Source organism: Podarcis muralis, chromosome 14 (assembly GCF_964188315.1).
Source record: "Podarcis muralis chromosome 14, rPodMur119.hap1.1, whole genome shotgun sequence".
NCBI classification, from domain to species: Eukaryota; Metazoa; Chordata; class Lepidosauria; order Squamata; family Lacertidae; genus Podarcis; species Podarcis muralis.
In genome coordinates this window covers 30012353-30037660 of record NC_135668.1, presented here as the reverse complement: position 1 = coordinate 30037660, position 25308 = coordinate 30012353, and the positions used below count along the sequence as shown (strand labels likewise).

General features: G+C 50.5%; 1 protein-coding gene across 7 annotated transcripts in view; it reads right to left on the bottom strand.

Moving 5' to 3' along the window:
- SEMA4B (semaphorin 4B) overlaps window positions 1-22002 on the bottom strand; it is a 39916-nt gene extending 17914 nt beyond the window's left edge. Inside the window, exons 1-3 of one of the 7 annotated variants that reach the window (XM_077919120.1) lie at window positions 21842-22002; window positions 16847-16953; window positions 8925-9235 (exon numbers count right to left, since the gene is read on the bottom strand). In XM_077919120.1, the coding sequence (XP_077775246.1) occupies window positions 8925-9018 (94 nt within the window). In that variant the 5' untranslated portion in view covers window positions 9019-9235; window positions 16847-16953; window positions 21842-22002. Of the gene's footprint in view, window positions 1-4142; window positions 4263-5846; window positions 5926-8924; window positions 9403-16846; window positions 16954-18409; window positions 18539-21841 lie in introns of those variants that run through there. The other 6 variants (XM_028705500.2, XM_077919122.1, XM_028705501.2 and 3 more) reach the window with 6 other exon arrangements.
- Window positions 22003-25308: the final 3306 nt, after the last annotated feature.

Genomic DNA, 25308 nt, shown 5'->3' with positions numbered 1-25308 from the left:
AGGTCCCAATTCTGACAATTTCCACCAGCAATTCAAAGTTAGGCTTCCCTGCCAATGCCCTCCTCCATGGCACCAAACCTGAATAAAGTGGGGCAGAGATTTCCCCACTGCTGCATTTCTCCATGGAAAGTTTACCTTTAGAAATGCCTTGCTTCATATAGTTAACCAGCAAGAGAATGAATTGGCTGAGTGCAGCAGCACAGTGGCAGGCCGCAGCTTAAAGTCAAAGTTGCAACTAACTTTTTCAGGCGACTCTCCATAGGAAGGGCGGATATTATTCCGCTCAGTTCTTCAAGCAGGCTAAAATTCCCTTCAAATCCAAATTTAACATAAAAGGGAAGTTCAAGCTGTTGAGCTGACATCTCTTGAGACATTTCCAAGTAAGTATTCCCATAAAATCAGTTTCCAAGAATTGCTCTCATTTCATTTGAATATAAACCACACGATGCCCTTTACTGATCTCCCCACCACAATAAAATGTTTCGGCTTAACTACTTTTGGCTATTGAAAAGACATTTGAAGTGTCTGTTCGTCTATCTACAAATGTAAAATTAAATTACAAGTTTTGTTTACTACATGTAAGTCAAATCAACATCCTAAAGAGCTCAATCAGGGCAGGGTTCCCCCATCCCTAAAATAAAACCTCAATTCAGAATACAGTGGTACCTCGTTCCAGAGGTCCGTTCTTAACCTGAAACTGTTCTTAACCTGAAGCACCACTTTAGCTAATGGGGCCTCCCGCAGCTGCCGCGCTGCCGGAGCACGATTTCTGTTCTCATCCTGAAGCAAAGTTCTTAACCTGAGGTACTATTTCTGGGTTAGTGGAGTCTGTAACCTGAAGCGTATGTAACCTGATGTGTATGTAACCCGAGGTACCACTGTATTCTGAAAGTCCCAAATCAGTGCTATAGAAAAGAGGGACAAATTCACAGAGGAAGAGAAGTCTTATCATTAGTCAGTAGTCATCCGTCATAATGGCTATATGCAACTGTGCCTAAATACCAGTTGCTGGGGAGCAGAACTCCCCCTCCCTGCCCTCCACCAGGAGAGAAGTTGTTGCTTTCATGTCCTGCTTGTGGGATGAAGGCATCTCTTTGGCTACTGCAGGAAACAGGATGCTAGCCTAGATGGGCAGGGCAAAGTATGAGGCGGCCACTTCAGCTTGGGGTGTCAGAAAGACCCAGGCCAAAGACCTAGAGCAGGTGTGGAGTGTGTCTGTGGTCCTCAATCAGCTGCAGTCAGGGTGGCCAAGGGTCGGGGAGGATGGGAGTTGTAGTCCAACATCTGGAAGGCCCATAGATTAGCCAGTCCTGATCTAGGGCATTTAAAAATCTCAACCCTGAAAGTATGGGGAAGGAAATTTACCAATACCCCCAAAGCCCATATCTATGTGATCCTCTCAGGATGCTTTCCTGGTCATCTCATGACCAGCTGATGGTGACAACATGGAAGCAGGTCTGTTAAGCCATCTCAACCCCTGGAATGCCCTCCCCTTGGGTAATTTGTGAGGAGACAGGAATGACCTTTAAACAACTCTTTTAAAACTTTATGTTTACTCAAGCTGTCTTGAACTCTGACTCAAAGTTCTCTGTTTTGCAGATTACTCCGTTTTAGTTTTCTCTAGTTTTGGGACATTTTTCTGAGTTGTGGTATTTGTATAGTTTTTGTGTCAACCATTTAGAAACATTTATTAAAGTAAGCAATGCAATTTTGTCCAGCAGGGATGGGGAACAACTGAAGCCCTCCAGGTGCTGGACTTCAAATCCCAGCAGCTAGCATGGCTCATGGATGATAGGAATTGTAGTGCAACCATTTCTGGGAAGGGGGCACATGTTCCTCATCCCTGAGAAAAACAGCTGACTGTTGAAATCCCGGCTTTTCTGCAAGTGTTCATAGAGCAGGATAACAGCAAGTTTGAGGGGCAGTGCAACAGAACGGCTAAGAGGCCCAAGCACAATGTAGCTAGCGGGAAGGTCAGGCATGAAGAGGTGAAGGAGAATTACCAGAATTTGCCTGCTGGAGCTGGGCCGCCCCATGACTTCCTGCCCCTTGAATGGCCACAGCAGCAGCTGGACAAATCAACGCCTCCCAAACCCACTGATAACACAGCCAGCTTGTGTTTACACAGAAAACAGCCAACATCTCAGAGGGCCACTGCAGGCATTGCGAAAAAATTTTAACAAGGGAGACAGAGGGAGTGTCTCAGACTACCCATTCAGGTGGTCTGTGGGGACCACCATGGGGCAGAGAAAGGCAGAGTCCATCATATTTTAATGTGTATTGTTTTATTATGTTTTTATATATGTTGGAAGCCAGCCAAAGTGGCTGGGGCAACCCAGTCAGAGGGGTGGGAAGAAGAAGAAGAAGAGGAGGAGGAGGAGGAGGAGGAGGAGGAGGAAGAAGAACCTGTTCAGGGAGGACCAGGAAACTCCCTCCAACCTACCTTCCAATAGGGGATGGACACAAAGTGTGATGTTCTGTGGAGAGGGGAGATGTGTACTCCCCTCTCCAAATGCTTGTGCAGTTCTGAAATTCAAGTATCATGCGGAAGTTGTATTTTTTTACTGCTGTAAAAAGTGAGGGCATCTAGTGAGCAGTCTGGGCTCTTCTAGAACCCTAGAGCCTGATCAGGCCACCCATCTCTCTTCCCCTCCTCAAACACAGTCACTGCAGTCTCTAGGGAAGACTGAAAACAGAGCAGTCTTAGCAGGGACCTTATTGGAGGAAAGCGACGTGAAACATTTGTGTCTTAAAGTGGTTTGTATTGACTGTGAACCTGACCAACTTGGATGCAGCTCCTATGAAGATGTCAAGTCTCTTTATGGGATCAGTTTCAACTGAAGCAGCCTGAGGATATGAATAAAGAATCTGGCAAAGGTGTGGCTGACCACACCCTTGATCCTTACCCGTCTTGGCTATTGACCGCTAGCCAGGGGATGAGTGGCATTGGCTAGATCATGAGTAGGCAAACTAAGGCTCGGAGCCATCTAAATCCGGCCTAAATGTTGGGGAATCAGCATGTTTTTACATGAGTAGAATGTGTGCTTTTATTTAAAATGCATCTCTGGGTTATTTGTGGGGCATAGGAATTCGTTCATTTCCCCCCCAAAATATAGTCCACCCCCCCAAAGGTCTGACCGGCCCACAGCTGAAAACGTTTGCTGATCCTTGAGCTAGATGGTCTGAGAGATGAGCAACACCTCTTTCAGAGAGTGGGTAGTCCACTTTGGACCCAAGAAATATGGCCATTTACTGTCCAGATACTCCCTTGGGGCAGGAACTTGGAAAAACTCAGCTGCAGGCATCTTGGAAGGACACCGAGGATCTAGATCCATTTCAAGCTGGGTGTAAGCTCAGTTTTGGTACTGAAAACACCCTGGTTGCCCTGATAAATGACCTCTGTGGCTCTCTTGACCCTCCTAAAACTCTTGATATCTTTTGATATCACTGACCACAGTGTATTGCTGGACCAAACCTGTAATTGGGAATAGGGGACTCATGAGACGTGGAGGTTCTGCTCCTATCTGCGGAGGCAGTTTCAGAAGATAACGTGGTAGTTTTCCGCTTAACTCAGTTGCATTTGTGCTTTGAGGGTCCCACAATATTCCCCACCCCCAGCTTTTTATTATCTTTACAAAGCTGCTTGATACCATCAACAGGGGATTTGCAGAGAGGTGCTATTGATTTGCTGATGACACTCAACTCCACTTCTCCTTGTCACCTGAAATCACTCTTGTGCAAGACCTCAGTATTATTTTTTAAAAACTCAAATGGAAATGGATATTGCTCCCTGACAAAAGCACAGCCCTCCATTTGGCCTTTTGTGAAATGTGATAATTAACAGCTGCTGACATTTGCTTGTGTGCTTCTCGTGATTATTATTTTTTAAAAAAACAACCTGCATGTGCTCAGGTACAGAAAAACCTGTGTGCAGGTCCAGAACAGCACAAATATATTCCATCAATCTCTGCCCACCAGAATGTGCAGCAACAAATACCCAAACAGTGTATGGAAGAGAATGTACCAAGAAACTGGATCTGAATGGCTCATTTGCAACATGACACCCTCATCTGGAAGCGCCCCAAGATTCCTCCAAATACTACAAGACGACAAACATTCAGGAACAACACTGTTCAACTTACAGAAATCTGCTGCCTAGATTTGTCACAGCAATGAGAAGCTAGCCACATCCTGACTTCAAGGAGGCCCCAGGGAAGGATGTTCTAAGCTCTTGAAGTCACCCTCTTCACACATGATCTCTGTCTCCTGACATATAACAAGAGTGAACCATGCCCGACCCTCCCCACTCCAACACAGAGCGACAGCAAAGTCCTCCAATCAAGAGAGCAGCTCACACAGGCCACCTCTGTAAACACTGGGAGCTCCTGCAACTGCCCTAGAAGGCAATTGTGTCTCTCAAGAGAGAAGAGCTTTCCTCCATCCTGTCTCAGTTGCCCCAACTTTTCCAGCCCTGTGGCCTCCCAGAAGCAGGAAGAAACTAGCTAACAAATCTGACCACGTGCCTGGGAGGTTACTAACACTTTCGTCTCTGAGTGATGAATGGAATCTGTGATACCAAAGATTACTATTTCTCTAAGAGCTGACTTCCTGGTTCCAATATAGTCAGTGTACTGGGAAGAGGGAGAGCTGAGCTCAGTTGTACTGATATTTGTGCATCCATCCACTTTTTAAAAAATCTCTTATTCCAAATATGGTTTTGTTTGAGTTCATGAGATCTCTTGTGTGAAGCTGAATACTGCAGCATAATACTGACAGTGAGACTGGGCCAGCATATTAACAGATGTGCTCAGAGACCTGCATTGTTTGTCAATTTGCTACCAGGCCAGGTTCAAGGTGTTACTACAGTGGTACCTGTATGGAGGGTTAAGTACTTAATTCATTCTGGAGGTCCATTCTTAACCTGAAACTGTTCTTAACCTGAAGCACCACTTTAGCTAATAAGACCTCCTGCTGCCGCCGCACGATTTCTGTTCTCATCCTGAAGCAAAGTTCTTAACCTGAGGTAATATTTATGGGTTAGCGGAGTCTGTAACCTGAAGTGTCTGTAACCTAAAGCGTATGTAACCCGAGGTACCACTGTATTACTATACAAATAAAGCCCTTAATAACTTGGAACCAGTCTACCTGCGAGGTTGCCTTACTCCATATGTGACCTCTTGACCATTTTGATCTGACAAAATGGCACTGTTACAGGCGGCACATAATATCTGTTCCACATTTATAGTAATTTGATCTTTTAGGGTGGCAGCACCTACAACTTTGGAACTCCTTGTCTGTTGACATTAGGCAGATGCCTTTCAGCGCCTGCTGAAAACATTTTTTTTTCAGACAAGCCTACCCAGACATGTTAGAATGCTGATGTGTTTGTTAGTTCATTGCTGCTTTCTAATTTTTTGAATGTTTTAATTGCTTTGTTAATGACCTTGCTGTTTCATTCTTTCTGTAAACCACTTTGAGGTTTTCTACAATCAAGTACTATATAAATTTAATGAACTAAATAAGCCTGAATATAAAAACATCTCTGCATTAGTGCTGCCAGATTTCCCAGTTCTGAGGATTCTCTGCTACTCTTGTGTTGTCCTCCAAATGCCATTGCAATAGGACTCCAAGCAACAGTGTGTGTGCACACACTCACAGAGAAAATGCAGAGGTGTGTGTTGCAAACTACAATCATGTAGCACTTGCGCAGTTCTGAGTATCCCTTAGAAAAGCCCCAGCTCACATTCACCAGCAGAGGACGGATGGTCCAACTATGGGAAAGGCAAGAGGGAAACAGCTGAGCAGGGAACAGGAGGCTTGCCTCTCGCTGGGGAACAGGCACCTACCTGCCAGTCTGGATGAGCCAGCTTCCGCAGGATGGTGATCCGTGGGCACCAGCAGAGCACACATCTGTGACTCCGTACCTCGTCACAGGGTTGGGCAATCTTTTGCCCTCGCTTGTGACCCAGAAGGGGCAGAGGCTGGCAGAGGGCCACTCCCACCAGTCTATCCAATCCAGGAATTTCCTGGTCTGGACTCCAAAGTATTACACAGACAACTCTGTTGCTGCAGCGGCTCTCTAGGAAATGAGTGAATATGAGGGGAAGTACTGGGCTGCCAAGTTCCTACACCAGCAAAAGAGAGTCCAAAGGCACAACCAAAAGACAACAGTGTCCATGAAAAGGACCAGCTGTGATGCACAGTCTTTTGGGGACGCACACCTATGATCAAGCAAGAGGAATTCAGGACATGGTGCTGTGGGGTTCAACATCTCCATGGACACCGAGTACAAGGCCCTAAGAAGAATATGGCTGCTGGATCAGGCCAAAGGGGGTCCATCTAACTCAGCACCCAGTTCCCCCAGTGGCCAACCAGACGCCCCAATGGGACCTGAGCGCAACGGCAGCAACTCTCCCCAAACTAGCATTTAGCAACATTCTGTTGCCAACAGCGGAGGGAAAGCGTAGCCATTGTGGCTGATAGCCACTGGCACCATGAATTTGGTATCCTCCTCCATGAATTTCTCTAATCATCTCTTAAAGCTTCCATAAGAATGTAAAATCAGGCCAATGGCCCATCTAGTCCAGTAACCTCTTCTCACAGTGACCAACCAGGTGCCTGTGGGATTTGGGAACCAGCAGAATTTGAGCACAAGTGCACCCCCCCCCCCCCGCAGTTTCCAGCAACTGGCATTCAGAAGCATTGCTGTCTCCAACTGTGGTGGCAGAGCACAGCCATCATGGCTAGTAGCCATTGACAAGCCACCTCCATTAAAAACTGAAAAAGGTGGTGCCTATCACTGCCTTCTGTGGGAACGAGTTCCACAGTTTAACTATGCACCTGCTCTGAACCTCAAACTGTGTAGCTTCGCTAGAAAAAACTGCCCCCTCTCTCCCTTGCAAGCTGTGGGAAGGGAGGGAAGGAGATGCAACAGCTTGTCTGAACTGACTGCAGATGCTTTCAGCTTGGGTCCTCCAGGACATGACAGGCCTTTCTTACTGTTGGGGTGGCCAACTGGCTTCTGTGAGGGGAGTAACAGCAAGAGGGAGCAGAGTCTTCTGAACTCTGACCCCTACCTGATCAGCAAGAGGCATTTCCAGGTAGAGGTACCCAGGTGAACCCATCTCATTTCCCAGTGGCTTTATTCCTAAACAAAGTCCTGTGAAGCACCCTTATCAGAAGGATTGTTTTTGAGGTCACATAGGGCTGTGCCCTGTGATGAGCGCTTCCTATGGGCAAGTTGTCACTTGATGTGGCAGCTGTTGGAGGGACAGGTGCCTCTTCCTCAAACCCACTCAACCTGCACACCTGGCCCTGTGTTGGAAGAAGCAACCTGCAAGCTGAGACAGCACTTTGTTGCCTCTTGCACGCACACACCCAACCAAGGCCGGAGGAAATAGCAGCCACCCCAAAGTCTGCCCACTAGATGGGTGTTTTGTCTTATACCCAATTTTGCTAAGCAGTTCTTTGCTACTAATCCCCTCCATAAACCATCTCCCCATACGATAATTAATGGTTTTCACAAAAGATAGTATTTCAGGTGAGTCTGTTGGGACCATTCGGGTCACCCACTGCAGCTGGCACCTGGCTGGCACATGCACAGGAGAAGGCCCCAATCCTTCCCCGGATCTCTGGAGGTCCCCAGTAGCTACCCAGCCTCTATTTCATCAGCTCCACTGAAGCGAAATGCAGTTGCCAGAAAAGCTTGTTGGGGCAGGTCCTGCCACCTTCAGACAAACCTGAGAGAGGGAGTGTGCTCAGGTCCCTCCTTCTCTTCCTCCTGCCCCCTGCTGGTCTGGGGAGCAACAAAAACACAGCCCAGGGAGAGTGGGGACTGCAGGGGACTGCTGTGGATGTGGGGAAGCAGCAGAGGCCTTGACTGACCACAAAAGTGGTTGCAGTGACCTCCCAGGGGAGGAAGGACCTCCTGCACTGCCCAGGCCCTATGGAGCAAGAGATGGTAGGGTAGTCACTGTAGGACCCCCTGAAATGTGAGAGGCTGGCAGCTACTCTTGCTCTGGCAATGAATGGCAGTGCCCAGGGGACAGGGAGCCCCCTTCTCAGGCTCAGCCCAGGACTGCTGCAGGGTCAGCTGGACTCCCCTTCAGCTCCAAAAGACCCCATCTACACAGTTGTCCAAAGCCACAGCTTCCCCAGGGACATACTCAGGAGCCTCTGGCCAAAGCCCCCCACTGGATCAAAGGGGGTTGGTACTGGGTGCGCTGGAAAACAAGGGTAACAAAGCCCTGGCCAGGGTGCTTTTGGTGCCACCCACCCACCAGGGTGCAAGACATGTGTAGTTATCATATGGATGCTGGCCACCAAGTCCGGCCATGGGCCAGGTCAGGCCCAGCTGCTGATTTCATGGAGCGGCACTGCTCTCCAGTCAAGGAACCCTTTCCTAAGGCAAGAGGTTGGGTTCTCAACCTTGGGTCCCCAGATGTTTTTAGCCTACAACTCCCATGATCCCTAGCTCACAGGACCAGTGGTCAGGGATGATGGGAGGCTGAATGGTCTTGGCACCCCTTTTCAAGGCTTCCGACTCCAATGGGGAGACCAAAAGTGCCATGGCAGTCCTCGCCACATCAAGGAAGAAGCCCAAAGGGAAAACCTCTTCACGGGGCCGCTCACGGTATTCGGGGTGTGAGTGTCAGTATTCGAGGTGCTTTACAAAGAGCAAAAGGAAAAGACCCTGGGCTCCGCGCCCTCGAGCCCCCGCAAGATACTAAAACACCCCATCAGCCCGCGGAGATCTCCTTCTCCCCACCAGCAGCGTGAAATATCAGCGCCTCCCACCAATCAGACCCCGAAGGGGCAGGCCGAGAGAGCAGCGTCGGTCCGGTCCCCCGCCGCTTCCCCGGCCAGGAGCATCCCTCGACGGGGCCTCCGCTGTGGCTGGGCCGCCCCCGACCTCTCAGGCTTACCGAGGCGCAGACTCAGGCGCGGCACCGGCTCCTCTTCGGCAGCGGCGGCCAGGAGCGCTCCCAACAGCAGCAGCGCCGACTCCCGGAGCCCCATGGCGCAGTGGGTCCGAGGGGAGCGGGGCCTGGGCAGCAGCAGCGGCGGCGGGCTGCGGAGCGTCGGAGGCTTTGCTCGCTCGACCAGGCAGGCAGGCAGATCAAGTTGCAAAACTTCGGAGCTGCTCGGACTGCTGCTCTTTCTGGTTCCTCCTCCCCCGTCGGGGCGGGAGTGGCCGCGCCTCCGCCCCCTCCCTCGGGAAGAGACAGGTCCGGACCTGAGAGAGAGGGAGAGGGAGAGGGAGAGGGAGGAGGAGGAGATGTGGGTGAAGCTCCGAGGGCCGGCCCCGCCCCAACATCTTCCCCCGGCCGTTGAAAGCAGCCCTGAACGTCCCTTTGCTAATCTCTCCCAGAACCGCACCACCCCCATGCGGTTACTCCTCCTCCTCCTCTCTCCCGCCCTCCAAATCTGACGCCCCAATCCCGAGCTAGGCAGCTACTCTCGTTGGGGCTTCGCCTGGCGGTGCCGTCGAACCAAAGCACGCGACAGCTTTAGCACCCATGGGTGATACCCCCCGCCAACCCCAAAACTGCAGCCCAAAACAAAAGAGTCTCTTGGGCCAAAAGCAACCTCCCTCCCCCCGGGGCACTATGACAAAGGCAGCCCCACCCCACCCCCTCTCCTCCCAACTCTTCCTTGGGCTCCATGCCTGCTTCTCCCAGGAGCTAGGTTGAATGGGGGCATCTCAAGAACACCCCACTGGATGAGAAGCAAGGGGTGGGAGTGTCCGCATGCCCCCTGCCCCCCGCACTGGGCCAGACCTCCCTGGCAGCTCCTCTGCCCTGTGGGCATTGTTGAACTCTGGGCTAATCTCCCTGCTCTCCTGGGCACCGTGCCCACCCCGCCCTGGCAGAGCGCCCAGGCAGGGCTGGCAAACAGAGAGGGAGAGACACACAGGCTGTGGGGCCAACCAGCAGGGCAGCCTCAGAGAGGCAGGCCTGCAACAGGCTCCTGCCTGTTCCCCTGGCAACTGGCCCGCTGCTCTGAGCCTGCCCTGGGCACCTGGCTCTGCCCAGTCTGACCTCCTTCTCCTCCTGGGTTGCAACCCCCTCTGGTGCACCAGCAGTGAATGGCTGAGAGTCCACCCTAACAGCTGCCTGGGTCAGGGACCACTGAACGTCTCTCTCTGCACCAGCAGGGTGGAAGTAACACGTGAAATATCAACACCATCATTACAACACTCCCGAGCGAGCCGGGATCACACCCCTTTCCTTGATTTTGTTTATGTAAAATCTTATCCTGAATGAGCTGAATCTCTTAACACAGACTGCATCTGCCTTGGAGGGTGGAGCCGTCAAGATTATCATGTCCCAGTGGCAGTGCCGGATTTATGTATAGGCTGAAGCCTACTTAGGGGGCCTCGCCAGCCTGCCCGCTCCCCAGTGCTGAAGTCTCCCCTCTTCCAAAATAGTAAACCCTCTTTTACCGCAGTCTGGGTTACTGCCTCCTGTGGGAGCAATTTCCGTAGTTTGACTAAGCACTGCACAAAGAAGTGCTTTTTCTTATCTGTCTTCAGTCTCCCAACATTCAGCTCCATTGATGCCCACTAGTCTTTCTTGCCCCTCCAATTTCCACAGTAACTATTTATTGAGGAACTCTCCCATGCTGATCCTGATGCCAAGACCCATGGTTTGGGGCGGGGCGGAGGTGGGGGACCACTTGATTGAGCATCCTATATTTCTATATATGTTAAACAAACAACAGACAATAAATTAAAATGGTGACTATAATATTAGCTGAATGCGTTTCCTGTCTTCTGTCTGTTGCTGAATTGTCTGGTTTAATATTTTAGAAATTTTTTTGTATATAAGTTGTTTCACCTAAGAATAAATGGATTAATTCCTTGTCTATGGCTGTACAAAAGCTGTAACAAACAATAGAAAGTTCTATGGGCCTTGACTTGCAAATGGCAACCCCTGTACTGAGCTGAGTTTCCTGGTCAGCTTGTTTGGACATGTTTATTTTTAATTCTTAATGCTTTAATTCTGTGCCAGTTTTTTCTTCTTCTATAATACACTATTGACTAGATGGTTTCTGAAGGTTCTTCTGCCTCTGCCCTGGGTGCACTTTTAGGCCGAGCCCTCTGCCTTTCAGAAGGTGACCTGGGAAGCCTAATCCTGCATCACATAAGCTTTAAGATGCCAGTGTGCAGCTCTGCCCTGCTTCCAAGCGGCATGTGCTGCCCAGTGCAAAGGAGAGCTCAGGGCCTGCTTGCTTACGAGTTCCGCATTGGTTTGGAACAAGACAGAGAACTAGGTGAGCCTGTGGTGTGACCCTGCAGCAGCTGCAGGCAGGCTCTGCTGATGTTCTTCAGACTAGAACTCAACCCCTCCATCAAGAATAATTAGAGAGCTGAAGCTTCCTAGCTTAAACCACAGCTGCAATCTGCGGTGCACATGGGCCTGCTTGCCTGCCTTGGAAGGTTCCCCAGAAATGTCAGGACAGAATGCAGCTGCTGGGCTGGGACTAGCTCTAGAGAGGACCCCTGGCCACCAGGCTGCTGCCCATCCATTTCTGGGCACAATTCAAAGTGCTGCCCGTCACCATTAAAGGCCTGATGTCATCTCAGTGCCAGGCGAAGGACTTCTGCATTTCCTTACAGCTTTAAGCTGTAAACTGGCTATGGGTTTTTGTTTTGTTTTGCTGCTTTCTTTTTTATTACTGCTGGTTTTATATTTATTGCTACGTGTGTCTGTTTTCAATTATGCTGTTGGAAGCCACCCTGGGGGCTTTTATGTAATAGCAGCTTTACAGGCAGGCACAGCTGTGGATCTTTCCTCCTCCTCACAGATAAGCCCACCTGGACTTTATGATTGACACCTGAGCCCTCCAGTAGAAGCCCTCTGAAGTCCGGTGGGTGGGAATTGTGGAGAGAGAGGACCCAGCGCAGTGCCCACCTCAGCATCTGCAACCAAGTCTGGTGTTGATGTCCTTTGGGTGCCAGGCAAAGATGCCCTTATTGCTCACCCAACATATTTTGGAGCTGGTTTTAACTGAAGTCCTCTTCAGGCGCTATTTAGTCCCTTCCTTCTGATGCAGGAAGCCTCCTGCACTGGAGGAGCATTTGTGGGGAGCCTCCATGAGCACAGGAAGCTCCTTGCTTCAGGAATAGCAGTCAACCGATGGAGAAGCTAGAAGGAGCTGGGCAATGATTTGGCAGTGCTGTTCCATTATGCGTGTGCTTCCTCTTCAGGGCAGTAATGCCTAAAAACGCTATGTGTTGTATTGTTGTGCTGTATTTTGAGTTTTTATTTATTCAAATATTTATAACTCACCACCTTCTAAAAGTTGTTCACATGCTGTTTTAAGCTCATAAAGACAGCAGCAATTTCAATAGAACCACTAATTTTAAAAGAAATTCAAGCACAGCATATGAAATAATCAAACACAGGCTGGAACAGAAACACCTTCAGAGTTTCCTTAAAGGCTATCAGTGTCCAAGATGTACATCTCTCCCTGGAGAGAGGCTTCCAGAGATGTGGGATCTCCACTCAAAAGCCCCTGTCCCTGCTGCCCACCAATCTAACCTCTCCTGCTGGCAGGCCAGACCTCAGGACTTCAGGCACTGATCTCAACGTTCAGGTGGGCAAACAGCCCTACAGGTAACCTGGTCCTAAATGGTTTAAGACCCTGAAGACCGAAACCAGCACCTTGAACTGGGCACAGGAATGAACAGGCAGTCACTTTAACCAGTGCAGTATAGGTGCGATATAACCTCGGCAGCCACTTTCTATAACCATTACAGGTTCAAAGACAGTCCCACCCAGAGCACTTTGGAACAGGTATGAGCAATTTCATCGGCAAAATGCAAAGCCAACTGGTCATGGCAGACCCTGCAAGGCTCCAGATGCTGACCCATCAGGGCCTGAGATGTGTGCATCCCCAACCACAGCAAAAAATAATAATACTCCATTAGCTTTCATTTCACAAGTCAGTTGCCCTGAGAGGTTTTAGAGCTGAAGCAAAGGGTGGGATACCATCACTCTGAACAAATAGAGGCTGTACTTCGGGGAATGAGAATCCCCAAGTCACCTACGCACAGAACTCTATCCCCCTCTCTTTCTGCTTCCCTTCCACATCCAGCAACCACGGCACTCTTGTGGGGTGGTTCTGTGTGAAGGAGAAACCTTTTGGCATTGCCTGCATTTAAGTCCCCCACCCCTTCCAGTGGGTAGTGGCAGCTCTGTCAAGGATGGTGGCGAAGGAATCATTTGCTCATGCCCAACACTCTGCCTCTGCATCTTAAAGGGAGAAGCAGAGAGGGAGACATGCTCTTGGCAGAGAACATGGCTCCTGTGGCCTTCCAGTTCACATATAATGGAGGAGCAGTTCCTGAGCATCATGGCAGGAACCGCCACGTGACTTTCAGAAAGGAAGATCTCCCACTCTTGCCTTGAACTCAGTGCAGATATTTGCTCTCTCAACTCTTCCAGGGAAATTATGACTCTGGGAGTCCTGGCAGGGGCCCATCCGCACCCTGTCTTTGCAAAAAAAAGGGAGTACACAGAACCATCACCTCTCCCCTCACTTTAGGAAAACAAACTGTGCAGCAAGAGGAGCAAGCACTCAAGGAGATGGGGGAGGGTTTCAATGCACAGGCTTGGCCCTAAACAAAAAGGATTCTCCCTGATTCCCCTTCTTTGGGGTACTGGGACGGTTGAGCAGGCTTCTTTCCTCCCAAACACAGCTGTCAGGAGGGAGAGGAGGATGAAGAGGGTCCAGGTGGGACTCTGCTCAGGAGCCCCTTCGAGGACCTCCTCGCTGCATCCGTCCAGCAGTAACCACGGCAACCCGTGATGAATGCCTGCCACTTGGTTTGCCATGGCAACGGAGGAGCATGAGAGAATGGCCCCGGGAACTAGCAAGGGTCGAGGTGGTGGGTCAATGAGCATTGGCATCAGCACGGGGAGGATCAGGGGCCCAGCGGAGCGAAGTGGGGGAGAGAGAGAGGCGGGGGAGGAAGTGGGGGAGGAGGAAAGGCAGTGGCTGTTTTCATCTTCCCAGAGGGAGGGTGGCCAAGAGGTGGCTCTGGATTGGTCCCAAGCAAACGGTGGCGGCAGAGGCAGCAGCAGCACCCATTGCAAAAAGAGGGAGGCAAAGCCCTGGCAGCCAGGACAAAAGCAACTTGGGAGAGAGGCCAGCTTCACCCCAGGCCTCCCCTTTCCTGGGCCGAGAGATGAAAGGACGGAGCAAAGCTCTCCAAGGGCAGCCAGTGGCTGGGAGAGAGGAGGGGGCTAGAGGGCTTGAAACCAAACAGCCCAGCGCTTCTGCCCTTCCCTTTGCAATCCTGCAATTTGCCTGCAGAGGTGCTCAGGTATCTCCAACGGCAGGTGGGTTTCTAATACCGTTATCGTTACACAACACCACCACTGAAACAAATGCATCAATTCAACTGGGCAGAGGCAATGGATAAATGGGGGGGGGGGACTGGCAGCCCATGCCTGGAGTAAGGAGGTGCCCTTGTGGATTTGGGTTCCTTTCTTCCATCTACAGACCTCACAGCCACACCCCCGTGCTGGGGCTCCTTGCTTGTTGTGGACTAGCACCTTGGAGAGCCTCCTGTTGGGAACAAGGTGGCCAGGAGGGCCAATGTCAAAGTGCGCATGCACTCCTTCCCTATCGAAAAGGCAGTTAGTCCCCTGCTGAGCCTTCTCTTGGACTCTCCTCCACTTCTGGACATTAGGAAGGGAAGCCTGGAGGCTGAGATTCCAGGTGGCTGCCCAGTTGGCTAGCTAGCTGGCTGGCTGCCCACCCACAGGAGACCTCTGGGCCTGAGAAAAATGCAGCCAGCCAGCTTTGCTTGGCCCAGGTCTATTGTCGTGCCCTGGGATTTGGGAGGAAGGGATCTTTTTGGAAGCCAGCTGATCAAGCACACAATCAATGGTGTCATTTGATCTCCTAGCTCAGGGCAGGGCCCAGATCTGGTTGCAGGCAGGGGCAGGCAGCTGGGAGACCAGCCTGTAGAGGCTGGGTAGGAGCTCAGCGCTGGCCCTTTCAGCCTTCAGACAAGGGAAGGGCAAGCCCATGCCCTGTTGCCTATATAGGATCCAGGTGCTGTGTTGGGGGTGGAGGAGACTGAGCCCCTGCAAAGTATTGGGAGACAGACCACCATGTGCCATATGACCTGCAGCACCGCCTCCACCACTGCCTGCCCTAAGGGACTCTCCCACATTTAAAGTGCATGACTTTCCCCAAAGAATCCTACAGTTTAAGGGTGCTGAGAATTGTAGCTCTCTGAGGAGTAAACTACAGGATTCTTTGGGGAAAACCGTGCACCTTCAATGTGTATGGGGTGGGTGTGACCCACTGCAGTGCCGGGTGCTGTCCTTCTGCCAATGCTGAAGTAAGATCCAGCCACTGGTCCAGTCGGATGACCCAGTGCAGACCTTCAGATGCCCCCTCTCCTCCCTGGGAGAAAGAACTCTCCCCAGTCACTGCCAACCAGGCTGGCTAGGACACACATGAGTGCGTGCCTTCTTGGGTTGCCTCTTCCTTGCCCAGTACTGTCAGCATACATGTGGGGAGCAGCTCAGAGGAGCCATGTCCTAAGCCACGCTGACTCAATCAAGATGCCCTGTGCCCTCCTCCCAGGGCAGAGAGACCCAGCAAGGGCCACTGATAACTCCAAACAGTGCAAACAGGCTTCCAGGGAGGCTGTTCCTCTTTGCAACTGCAACTGTTGCTGGAATCTGCCCCCTTAAGGTCACAGCATTCCCACAGAGGGCTGTACAGTCATGGCTGCTGCTGGTTCCTGGAGGGCACCAAGGGTGGCAGAAACAAAGGCAGGTGGAGGGAGAGATTCAGCCACATAAAACAAAACAGCAATTCTGTAAGGCAGCTCCCATGGGCAAATGCCAGGCCGTCAGCACCACAGCAGGGCCCACAATCTCATGATTATCGGCTTGTGGTAACAGAGAGGTTGGGTTTTATTTAATTTTTTTGCTGGTGGCACCAGTGTTGTGGAATGCCTTCCCTGATGAAATTCGAGACACCCCATTACTGTTGGCATTCTGCCACCACCTGGTTACACACCTGTTTGGTAAGCCTTTCCCTGAACTTGAACTTGTGGTTTTATTGTTTTCACTGCTTTTTTCAAACTGTCTTTCATTGTCATGCTTTCTAAATTGTTTGTTTCATTGTAAATTCAAATTAAGGGTGTTTTGATGCCGCTGTGTACTCTGCATATTGGTTTTGTAAACTGCTTAGAAACCATTTTGGCATCTACGCGGTATATAAATTAATAAATCATCACCACCATAGACACTCCTCCCTGCTTCTAGCTTTCCAATAAAGCCAAGGGGAAAATACTCTGACCTGGCTGTTCCAGGCTACTTCCTTTATTTCCGTTGATGCCCTGGTGGAAGCTGAGTTGTTCTCAAACATTTTGGTGGGGAGGTTGGAGAGAAGGAAGGAAATGTCTGCCACCCTAAAAACATGGTGACTCCCAATCCCTTCTCCCTTCCCCCCTCCCAACACACACACACTACCCTTAAATAGCTCGGGATATTGTCAGAAAGAAAGATATGTGGCTGTGAGCTGCCTCCCACCACATGACACCAGGGGAAGCCCTCCCCAATAACCCTGGTGGGTCCCACTATTGTAGGCTGGGGTTCACAGAATGGCACTTGGCCAAGGAAGGCCCCAAATTCATTGGGGGGGGGAGAGACCTTTTTTGCAGGCAGGTTCCCTCATTGATTGCCCAGCCTTTCCCAGAAGATGCCAAATACCCTCTCGGCTGGCAGCTGCTTTGACGTCTTTGCCCATTTGTCGAGGCTTCATCTCATAAAGGAAGCACACAAGCTGACAGGCTGAGGGTCCTCACACTCACCTCCTTCAGCTCTGAGCAGCTGGCATGGGTACAAAGATGCAAGGAACCAGTTTCACCTGGCCGGGAGGCCAGCGATGCTGAGGTCAGCTGAGGCTTTCAGAATGGACCTGGGGGGGGGGGGGAGAGAAGGAAATAAGGTTTTAGATATGAAAATTCCCAACCAAGTTGGAATAGTTGAAAGATGTGGTCTATCTCAGCCTTCCCCAGTCTAAAGCTCTCAAGATGTCACGGTCCACTGTCCACAAGTGCAAAGTTCTCTGCAACATGGGCAGCTGGTGCAGCAGGAAAGAGGTTTTGGGGATGATTGGCATTTGTTTATTGCATTTCTATCCCAGCTTTTCCTCCAAGGAGCTCAAGGTGGTGTGCATGTGGATCCCCGATCCACAACAACTATGTGTTGAGAGACAGTACCTGGCCCAATGAACTTCATGGAGATTTGAACCCTGGTTTCCCGGGTCCTAGTCTGACACACTAATCTGTTGTTGGACTACAACTTCAATCATCCCTGACCACAGGTGCTCTAGCTAGGAATGATGGGAGTTGTAGTCCAACAACAGATGGGGCCTCAAGTTTGAGAGAATTAATTGAGGAGGCGTGAACCATATACACTACCCTGAACTCACTGGAGAACAAGATTGAATATAAAAGGAATTAAAAAATATGTGCCTATAAAGCAGGTGCTCTCCTAGGGTTCTGGTGGGGACAGTCTCTCTCTTTCTTTCCCACTCTCCCTTTCTCTTTCTCTCTGCGCTGCCCCCCTGTGGCAGACAGTCCTTCCGAAATGCACTTTTGTTCACAGCTTCTGTGGCAAAATCTGAGTTGGCAAGCATGCTCTATCCAAGACAGATACAAACATTTGTTAATGGGTGCCCAGATTGGCAGCACAGCCTGGTGTGGGGGAACAGCAGATGAAGGGTTTTGCAAATGCAGGCGATATGGGGGGCATTCGAACCCCGCTTGTGATGCCTTCCTCTCCTTGCCTCAGGGTGGCCCTTGAGGGCTGGCTGTGGGGTGACCGGGGGTCTGGTCCAGCGTCATGCTGAGATGGGTGGGGCACGTGGGCATCAGGTTGTTTCGCTTGCCAAGGTCCACGGCTGAACCCCAGAGTTCAGGAGGGGTCAGTCCCAGCTCCGTTACAAGCTCTGTTGGTTGTCACATCACCAGCCTAAGGCTAAACTTGGGGGGGGGGCGCCAGAGGGGCCATCACCTGCGCCCCTCCAATGTTGAAAAGAGCTATTCAGACGGCCATACACACACCCCAAATCTCGGAAGCCCTTTAGCTATATAAAATGCCTCTGCCCCTCCCACGCTAAATTTCGATGATAACTGCAGGGGGTTTCTCTTGGGGGGGGGAGGGCAAAATTCCTGGTGTGCTATTGTGCCAGGGAAGAGGGGCTTCCCTCCGCCTGTCCTGCCTCTGCCGGGAAAAAAGACTCTCGGCACATGGGCAGAGGCACTGTCTGTCTTGGCTGCTAACAGGTCTCGGGGCTGAGTCCCGTCACAGAGCCAGCCTTTGAAGGCAGAGACACCCCCGGCCCGCCCGCCCGCCTCTCTCTCTCTCACCTCCTGCACAGACGCGACCCCTTCTCCCCGGCCCCAGCCTCTCCTGCCGTGGCCCGCCGTCGCCTTTCTTTGTGGTGCGTCCCTCCCTGTCTGTGCCGGAATCGCGGGGCGCCGTCGGGGTGGGGGGAGGGATCGGGGCGGTGCTTCCAGACCAACTGGTGACATCAAGAAAGGGAGGAGATGGGGGGGGGGGTTTGAATACGGGGAGGGGTCCACACAATGCAGAGGCGGGGGTGTGGCGGGCTGCTCGGAGGCTGGGGAGGGGGCGGGACCCCGAAATGTCACCCAGCCCCCCTGGATAGAATCGCCTCCTATCCCTATGGCAGGTAAGCACGACCCTCACCCCGGTCAGCCGAAGATGCTGCAAAAGAAGGTCCCTTTCAAACAGCAAGAGAGACCCCCCCTGCGCCCCCCGTTTTCGGTTCCTGGCCAAATCAGTAGAGGAAACGGACAAGGCGCGCGTTAATCTCTGTCAGGGGAAGTGGAAGAGGGAGAGGTGTGGGGCTGATTCTTGGCAGGGGGGAGTGGGATTCCCTTCTGACCACCGCTCGGAGCAGCGGCAACCCCCCAGGGCTGCATTGAGGACAGCAGCAGGAGCCCCGCCCCCGATTTTTGCTTCCTCCCCACTCCCAGGTTGGGTCGAGTTCAAATCCTTCCCCTCCCCCGCCCATAGCATTCCCTGCTGCCTATTAGGATGATTGTAAGCCGCTTGCGGGCAGAGACCGCTCCCTTCCATTTCTTTATGCAACCCGATCAATGCCCTCCAGGGGGCGCTCCTGCAGGGAGGATTTTCCAGGATGCGGAATTAATCGAAGGGATTTCCGAAGGTGAAAGCAAGTGGCGCCGCCACGGAGCGAGAGAGCAGCGCCCTCTCGTGGGCAATGGCGGGATGCGCATGGAGCCCTATAAGGCGGTTGGTTCCTGGAGGGGCGCCTTTGTTCATCCAGGGAAGCCCCTACAACAGGGGTCAACAAACATTTTCAGCAGGGGGCCAGTCCACTGTCCCTCAGACCTTGTAGGGGGCCGGACTCTATGTTGCCATGATTATGGCCCACATTTCTGGCAAAAACCCTTATTGGGACCAACCCCAACGTTGCCCAAATGTGATTTTTTTGGGGGGGGGGTGTTCCCACATACACCCACGCTGCTTCATTTGCGTTTTAATCGTTGACAGTTATTATTTCTCTCACAAGGCAGGGTGGGAGGCTGAGGTAAGTGCGCCATTTCTGTCAGCCCTGGAGAGCGTGTGTGCAGGGAAAAGCCGTTGGCCACGCTAAGTCAGGCCAGTGCCGCTCAAGCAAAAATGTTCTTTTCCCTGCGTGAGGGAAGACGAGGCGACGACGGGCTATTTACCTTTCCATGGCTCACACCGTGTAGCTAACGAGCGGCCTCCCCAGCAGAGCGCAGAACTGCTTTGGAGTGCAGCCTCCCAGGTGCTCCCCGCTTCCTTTGGTGGGGAGCACCGCCGCCACAGACACCAGCGGGCATCGCTCCCGAGGCGCCTCCAAGCCCCTGCCGCCGCAACTGCCCTTCTTGAGGTCAGTTGCCGGCAGCTCCATGGTGGAAATCCAAACTGTGGCTCCTTTTCCCTCTTCCCCACCCCCAACCCTGGAAGATATGATTGCTGCGCATGCATGAGGACGAAGAAGGGGCTTGTCTTGAGCAGCCACTAGCCTCACTTTTGACCCCCAAGCCTGGCTGAGTCACAAAAACCATCATGCGCGCTCTCGCACTACGCTGACTGTCTGGATTCCTGGACCGTCCGCAGACCGGATCTAAAAGGCAATTGGGCCTGAACTGGCCCGTGGAACTTAGTTTGCCAACCCATGCCCTACAAGGACAGGTGTCTGTTCCAGTGATCTTCCTTGGCGAAATGCCAGCAGCAGAAGAAAGGAAAGCAACATTTACTGTCTTTGGCTTCCAGCTCAAACCCACCAAGAATTATGCCAAGAAAACCAGGCAAAGATGATGGACTACATGGAATTGGCAGAAATGACTGGCAGAATCTGAGACCAGGGAGAAGAGTCGGTGGAAGAAGATTGGAAGAAATTTAAAGATTACCTACAGAAATATTGTAAAATTAATGAATGTTAGAATGATGTTGGATAAAAAGTTATGTGGTTTTTAGCTATAACGCTATAAGGAGTATGAAAAAATGGACTATTAACAGACAAAAACTTAATGTTACAATATTTTAAGATTAAAGACTAGGATAAACAAAGAGGGAAAGGATTTGCTGAACTAACAAATTGAACGGGAATACAAAAAGGGAGGTGTGAGGAGGTCCGGGAAACAAGCAAATGAAAGATAAGTGATCAAAAGATGGAATGGTTTTTTTTTTTAACTATTTTTATTTTGTATTTTTCTTTTTTCATGTTGTAAAATTCTAATAAATATCTTTTTTAAAAAAATAAAAGAAAACCAGCCAAAGAAAACTAAGGTTAAAGAGCAAAATGTGTCCTGAGCTGTATTGGTTCTTGCAGGGAAGAGAACACCTCCAAACCACAAGAGAGCAACCCCTTCACTAGGAGAAAGGGCAGGAGGGAGGGAGGGAGGGAGATTCCAGGTTCTCCAGGCCGGTTGTGAAGCAAAAGACAAAACGGAGAGAGAAAAAGTAACAGAGACACAGCAAGTGTCCTTCCCGGAGCCAGACTATTGTTCCATCTAGCTTAGCACTGTCTACACGGACTGGCAGAAACTCTCCAGGGTTTCAGGCAGGGTTATCTCCCATCCTTACCTGGAAATGCCACCAGAAATTGGGCCTAGGACCTTCTGTATGCAAAGTGGATGATGGTGATAAAAAAACCCTGTTTCCTTAAATATTGTGCTTATCTTTCTTTTTCTTGATGTATAAATGAAGTGAGAGAACCTGAAGGAAGGCCTTCTCCTGTATGTACCAGCCCAATTCAAGGATCCTTGGATGAGCTTCTCTTGCGTATGTGCTGAGATCCTTCCTGCAACAACCCAAATAAGGGACTTTTCTGTTGTGGCACCCAGCTTCTGGAATGGCCTCTCCTTTGAAATAAGGCACCAGCGTTGATGGGCTTTTCCTGCTTGCTGAAGTCAACCCAGAAGGCATTTTTGGGTGACATCTGACTGGCCTGTGATGTATTTTATTACTGTATATATTTTAATGTACCAGTTTTAATATAATTGCATTGTTTTGAACCACCATAGTATTATTCATGAAGGGTGGTATAAAAATATTTTTCAGGAAAGGAGTTTGTAGAATCAATTCTTTGAGTGAGCATCTTTTTTCTGGCTTCAGCTAATATTGTCTCCTTTGTTTTATTGTGCAAAAATCTTGCAAGTCCCCTCCACTGGGATCTTTGCTTCTCCATGAGAGGAGAAAGATCGTGTATGCTTTATTGTGGAGGCCGCAGACATGTCAGGGCTCAGAGGCACCAGCTTCCAAGCCTGCTCAGGACTTACCTTCAGTGCATGGAGGCCTTGCCCATTTCTTCCAGTTCCAGGAGCTGGCCAAGTCAACTTCCAAGGGAGATTTCTGTGCCTGAACCCCCTACTGCTTTAGCAAAGTCAGAAAATGAAGCTTTAGGTGGCCATCTTTTTCAAGGTCTTCTTGTTTGAGATACTCTTCATTTATATTTTTACAACGCATCGTGTACTTTGTTCTGCAGCTCAGCTGCGCTATCTCCTATGTTTGCAGTTTGTTTAAGAGTTGCCTGGACCTCATTTAACTGCTGTCTGAGTGGTCAAGCTTAGAAGCTTATCATGTGTTATAAGTTCAAGAGAAGTCATGGGTTGGCTTTGTTTGCTTGTTTCCTGGGCTGTTCTTTCCTGCTCTGCTCTCCAACTGATGCTATGTCCCATTCCGTCCCACTAAGTATTTAGTTTCTCCTTTTTTCAGGTGTTCCTTTCTGTCTGGGGAGCCCTTTAGGTAGGAAGGGGTATCCTGTGGGGGCTCTCCAGATGTTATTGGACAACAATTCCCATCTCCCCTGACCATTGGCTATTCTGCATTTGGGTGCCTGTTTGTTCTCACTGGTCAATACCCCCCCCCCTTAAAGCTTCTGAGATTATTTCTGCTTGTTTGTGACTTTTCCTTCCCACCTCTCTTCCAGTCTGGAACACACAGATGCCAATTAAATTAAATAAAATCACCATGCACCAATAAGACACAATAAGAACCACAAGAGGACTCTAATGCAGACTAGCAACTTTTAGTCACCAATCCCAATCCCAAATAAATTGGTTCATTTATATAATGGGACCAAAACCGAACTTTCCAAGCCCAGATCATAGACTCATAGAATTGTAGGGTTGGAAGGGATCCCCAAGGGCCATCTAGTCTAACCCCTTGCAATGCAGGAATCACAGCTAAAGAATCCCTGACAGGAGGCCATCCAACCTCTGTAATCCAGTTGACACATTTCTGTTTAAACCATCCTGGTTTTGAAAGCATTGCCATATGGGCATGAACCTTAGCAAGCAGCATAGGTGGGGTTTTTTTTTTGAGAGAATCTTTATAAATATCTGCACATGAAAAAAGTTGCAATCTTGCCTCCAGTTTGTCCAAGAGACAAACACGGCTTCATTGGATCTAAGCTAGTGTTTTTGCTTCTGTACCATAAACACACATGGACCTACAGACCCTGCAAATCTGTCCATGCTGCAGATGCAACCTCAGGCTCTGGGTACATGCAGTGCGGAAGATATTTGCACCACAGGTAAGTAGAAGGTAAGAAGAAATGCCAGAATCTAGCCATCATTGCTACTGGTGAGTGGCTGCATCTTTTTACAATCAGGGCCAATTAGGGCGATGGGGGGGGGGCAGGCAGGATGGCCATTTGGCCAGGGTCCTCAAGCTCAAATTGGGCCTCAGATTTAGACACTTGTGAGTTTTCGGTTTGTCCAGAAGCAGGGTGTGTATATGCAGCCTGTTCCAATAGGTTCAGGGGTCTTGCCAAGAGCTAGGACTCCAGCTGCACAGCTGCAAATAAAACGTTTTAAGTGTGTTGTGTGACACTAGATAGTGACAGTGAGCAATGGCAAATTCAATGTATTTTTCAAAACGGTCTTTAGAAAAGCATTTTCACAGTGGGTTTTTTATATGTGTGTAGATTCTATTTCCGTTTTCTCACTCTAATTCTGTGAGAGATGTCAGAAGAGCCACTTGTGCATTGCCACACATTGTGTATAGGCACAGGGGGTGGGGTGGGGTGCCGTTTTTGCAGCCAGAGCCACTCCATTTTCACCCTCTCCTAAACATGCAATATGCCTAATCTTGGAGCTGAGAGACACGTATTGTCTCTCCAGGCCTGCCTGAAAAGCACATTGCGGTCTGCAAAGGACCACAGTCTAGGCGGTGCCTAAATCCAACAAGACAACTTTTGCAACCCATGAGAAGATTTTACACGCCGTAATTATGAGGAAACTTTGTGCTTTAATGTCTGTTAAGTCATCAAGTCTGTGCTCAATTAAAAGATTTTGTCTGAAAGTTGGCGAGGCTGGCAATTCCAGAAGATCACAGCTGCTGTTGAAAGGGATCCTGGGCAAAATGCAGAGTTTGCATGGAAGGGTGCCCAACCCTGCCTGCAACCAACCAGGGTGCCAAACTGGCACCCTTTCCTGCCCCGTGGGAAGCAGAGTCAAGGAGGCCCAAGTAAGAAGGAGAGCAGTACCAAGCCTCTTCCTAAGTAGGGGAGGTAAACAGGCTGGCCTCTTGGAGTGCCTCTGGGTCTGGCTCCTTGGCTCAGTCAATCAAATAATACTAGGAACATAAGAAGAAACTGCCAGATCAGGCCAAATGGGCTCATGTAGTCCTGCATCCTCTACCCACAGCAGCCAGCCACTGCTGTGGGAAACCTGAAAGCAGAATTCGAGCACACGAGCCCTCTCCCCTCCTGGATCCATTGCCTAAGCCTGTCCAGCACCAAGGAGGCCTCCTCCAAGATGAAGCCAGTCATGGCCAGAGCGGCCAGCTCTTGCCTGGAGCCCAGCATGCTGCCAGGGGAGGAGCCCAGTGGCTCAGGGCAAACAAGCCATGCCCAGGAGGCAAGAAGCAGAGGCTGGTGCTTCAAGGATGAAGTTCGCCAAAAAACATGTGCTTTCTAATCTCCAATGGCCAAGCAGCACAACACAGTTCAGATGCCAATTGTCTCATGAGTAGCAACTATGAGTGAGCCCAGTGCAGGTGTCTCAAGCAGCTGGTGAGCCCTGTGGCAAATAGCATGTCAAGCTGCAGGTCCAGTGCAGTCTTATGCACAGTCATTCTAGAAGACATCTACCCATTTCACAGATAGGTAGTCTAAAGGATGGGAATCCATTACAGAGAACTGAAAGCAGCCGAAGAACAGACGGCTGGTCTGTTCATGCATGAAAAGGTCAAGGAATTTTGAGCATGTAGGAAAGAAGCAGTTATATTCTGTTGTCACAAGTGCTCACACTCAGCATGAGGCAGTGCAGCCCAGACTGAGTGACCCCTACAGCCCTGGAGATTCCCTCTCTCACACACACAGGGAACCCTGGCTCTGCCCTGGTGCCCCCTAGACTTCCTGCCCCCCTCTCCTCTCTTCCCCAGGGGGATGTCCAACTGGCCAGCCACTGGGTAGGCAAGGCTGGGTAAGGGGAACCTCCAAAGCAGACCTTTGCCTACAACTTCCATCATCCTTCACTGTTGCCTCATTATGCCTGGGGCTGATGGGAGTTGCAGTCCATGCATGCTGCCTCTGATCTAGTCAAGAACATTGGCCCATCAAACTTAGTGGCATCTCCACCAGGACTGGAGTGGGGCAAGCCTTTGGCCCTCTACATGCTGCTGGACTCCCCAGCTCCCGTTTGGTTGGCACTTTGATGGGTGGAGGTGTAGGGGTCAGCTATATGGTGCCCTTGAGGCAGAGCTTTGGGGCAGAAGCCCCCACTTGGCAGAATGGGCAGGA